General features: G+C 35.6%; 1 protein-coding gene across 1 annotated transcript; it reads right to left on the bottom strand.

The window, feature by feature from the left end:
* Window positions 1-1,328: 1,328 nt before the first annotated feature.
* LOC107683313 (unconventional myosin-If-like) lies at window positions 1,329-3,058 on the bottom strand. Its single transcript, XM_016479369.1, has 5 exons — window positions 3,029-3,058; window positions 2,608-2,752; window positions 2,345-2,459; window positions 1,771-1,940; window positions 1,329-1,485 (listed from the first exon to the last, which is right to left on the bottom strand). Exons 2-5 carry the CDS (start codon window positions 2,665-2,667, stop codon window positions 1,336-1,338), a joined length of 495 nt encoding a protein of 164 aa, XP_016334855.1. The 5' UTR covers window positions 2,668-2,752; window positions 3,029-3,058; the 3' UTR covers window positions 1,329-1,335.
* Between the last annotated feature and the right edge of the window lie 6 nt (window positions 3,059-3,064).

Here is a 3,064-nt window from a genome sequence, read left to right as displayed (position 1 = left end):
AAAAAAATATTAAAATAGAAAACAGTTCTTTTAAATTGTAGTAATTTTTCATGTTACTGTTGTTTTTTTAAGCAATATAGTATAAGAGATTTTTTCAAAAACATTAAAAAAATCCCATACAGCCCCATCTGTAAGCCTCCTTCGATACCAAAACAGAATTGTGTTCCTTTGAACTTTTTTTTTATAAATAGATACCATTCAGTATAATCATTTTTAAGTATAAAAGATATAAAGAGTTCTGGGTGTGATTATGAAGAAACCATGTCAAGGAAAACCTAGCAGCAAATGTATATATAAATTAAATCAAACAAATGACATTTTCTCATCACTTGTGTGCACAGCTCAAACTTACACACTGAAGAAGAAGAAGAATTATGAGCAATTAAGGACAGAAGAGGCGAGGAGAGGAGATGAGAGAGGGCATGACTGATGAAATATCAAAGCACAGAAAATGCTGTTATTGACTAATGTGTAATTGATTTTCACATTATCTTCATACGTCTTTGATATATCATCATTAATCATCATCATGAGACAATCACCATCCCTCTCCCTCTTGTTCAAAACCGCTTTCATTCTCTCTCAGACATGACATATAAGGCAGAAAACAAGAACCGAGCTGCCATAAATATGAACTCATTTCCTGTTTGCTAATTTCCTTTTTGCACTTTGCAAATAGTTTGACCCCGCAGAACTTCCGTATAAGCTCTTCTGCTGTAGCAGCAGTGGTGGTCTGGCAGCTTGTTTGTGTCACACAGTAATAAATCTGCATGTAAGCATTATTGTGTACAAAGTAGACACAGTATAAATGAACAGCTTTATCACATTTGCTCAGGCCCAGAGAGCAAAATACAGAGTATAAATAACAGACAATGATTTTCACAAACAGGTGTACATCTAGCTGATTGTTGCTAAATGTGTAATGCCTTTTGGGATATGCGATTGAGATTTTTACAAGTTGAATATTTGAAGAGTTTATTTGCAAAAACAGATAACTGTATTTTTAAGTAATTTTTTACCTAATCCAAATAACCCAACTGCAGTTTGATTGAGATTAACTGGAACGCACAATGAAAAAACATGAATTTTGAAATATCTGTTTTTGCAAATGAACTCTTCATTTACACATTTACAAATCATCTTCATAGCTGTCCTTTGTTAAACAAGCAATGTGTAATTGCTACAAAAATGCCACTGTATTCTTAGACTAAGAATCCACCCTTTTGTTTGTGGTCACAATAATGCATGTGTTTCTTAAACAAATATATATACATTGATTTATATGGCACCAGCATACACTATATACCTGTAAAACAAGCGATATGAAGCAGCAACTTACCTCAAAGAGATTGAACGGACACTTCCAATGTCCAGCTTTCTTTTCAGAACTTCCTTTATCTGGCCTTTCTCTGGTCCTTTCTTTATCGTTTCGCGACCGATTAGATAGATGGATTTCGGTGACAGTATCAAATCCCTCTTGATAGACTAAAAAAACAGCGAGAAATAATTGTAGCTTATTTATGCCCTTATTTAACATATTCGAAATAATTGCTGTTCTTTTGAACTTTTTATTTACACAAGAATCCTGAAAAATTAATCACTGCTTCCACAAAAACACTAAGCAGCACAACTGTTTTCAACATTAATAATAATCTGTTTACATTAAAAATTAATAAGTTTTCTGGAGACTTCTTTCAGAAACATAAAAATAAAATGATCAACTCCAAACTTTTAAACTTTACACATCATTTTTGCTTATTAGTTTCTCACCTTGAACCTACGGTCAAACTTGTTGACCGAGTCTGCAAAGTCGACTCGCTCCCTCTTGGCCATGAACTGCCGGAGTTCAGGTCTCTCTTCCATGCCAAGGTAATCGCCGACAAAGTTCCTGTTTATACTATTCCTACGTCGTTCTTTAAAGTTATACAGTATATCAGAGGCTGAAAATGACATAAAGAGACAGAATAAGTACCTCACATACAGAGTTTTCTCTTACAGGGTATACCATATGCGATGTAAACATTACAAAACAGAAAAGTAGATTATAAATAAATCTATTTATTTTAATACTAAATCATCTAAAATTATCACCTAAAATAGATGGGTATAATGCAAAATAGATTATTGTACCCAGCAGTGTACTTTTATGCTTATTAGAGGATACTGCCGTTAGCTTAGCTAAAATGCTAACAGCAGAGTCTTTCAAAATGAATAGGAACACTGTTTGTGAGTTGCTGCCTATGTAGAGTGCTTCAAATCAGTCACTTACGAAGTTCTATGACTGTTAGGATGCTACCTTTGTAGGAAGTCTCCAGGTTTTGTATGCTTGTAAACTTGCACTCACCCTCCTCCCGCATCTGTTCATATTTCCTCCTGGCGATGTATTTCCTCCATGCCTTCTGGATGGTTCTGGCGAATGTATCAAACTTCCTCTCTCGCATCTCCTCCAGCAAAAACAGCTACAGTTAAAAGAAATGTGAGTTGAAACAAGAAAAGTTACTTAAGGGAAAGTCTGGATTTGACCAACAGTTTATTAATGGGCTTCTTTTAGGAGTCCTAGGTCTTATTTTTTATTTTTGTGACTTTTTAAAGATTTCTGAGCCTCACCGACTCTGGATTCTTGATGAAGACTTTGGTGCGGCCCATTTGGTACTGATCCGTGTCCATGTTAACAGAACGCAAGAGGTGCAAAACGCCCTGCTGTTCCGCACCTCGCCAACATGGCCACGTCTCTGCTGTTAGAATGGCATACCTAGCAAAACACAAGTGTGTTTCAGTTAGCGCTGAGATTAACACACCTGGGAAATCACCCCTAAAATTAGCACTCCTGAGAGGTCAAGATTAACACATCAGCAATATTTCCGCTGAGACTAATTTATTTGAGCTCCCTCACCTGAGGTTAATTCACTTAACTGGAAAACCCCAGAGCTAATTCAAGTATTGGACTGCAATGCTACTAAAATATCTACGTAATCACATTTTCTAAAGCTATTTTATGACCAACATATTTTTTCAGGCTTGCTCTTACCTCTGTAAAAACTTCTGGAAGATTCTACGATAAGCA

The sequence above is a fragment of the Sinocyclocheilus anshuiensis genome, unplaced genomic scaffold (assembly GCF_001515605.1).
Source record: "Sinocyclocheilus anshuiensis isolate Anshui unplaced genomic scaffold, SAMN03320099.WGS_v1.1 C33160189, whole genome shotgun sequence".
NCBI lineage: Eukaryota > Metazoa > Chordata > Actinopteri > Cypriniformes > Cyprinidae > Sinocyclocheilus > Sinocyclocheilus anshuiensis.
The sequence above is the reverse complement of the archived record's forward strand: the minus strand, read 5'-3'. Positions and strand labels throughout refer to the sequence as shown.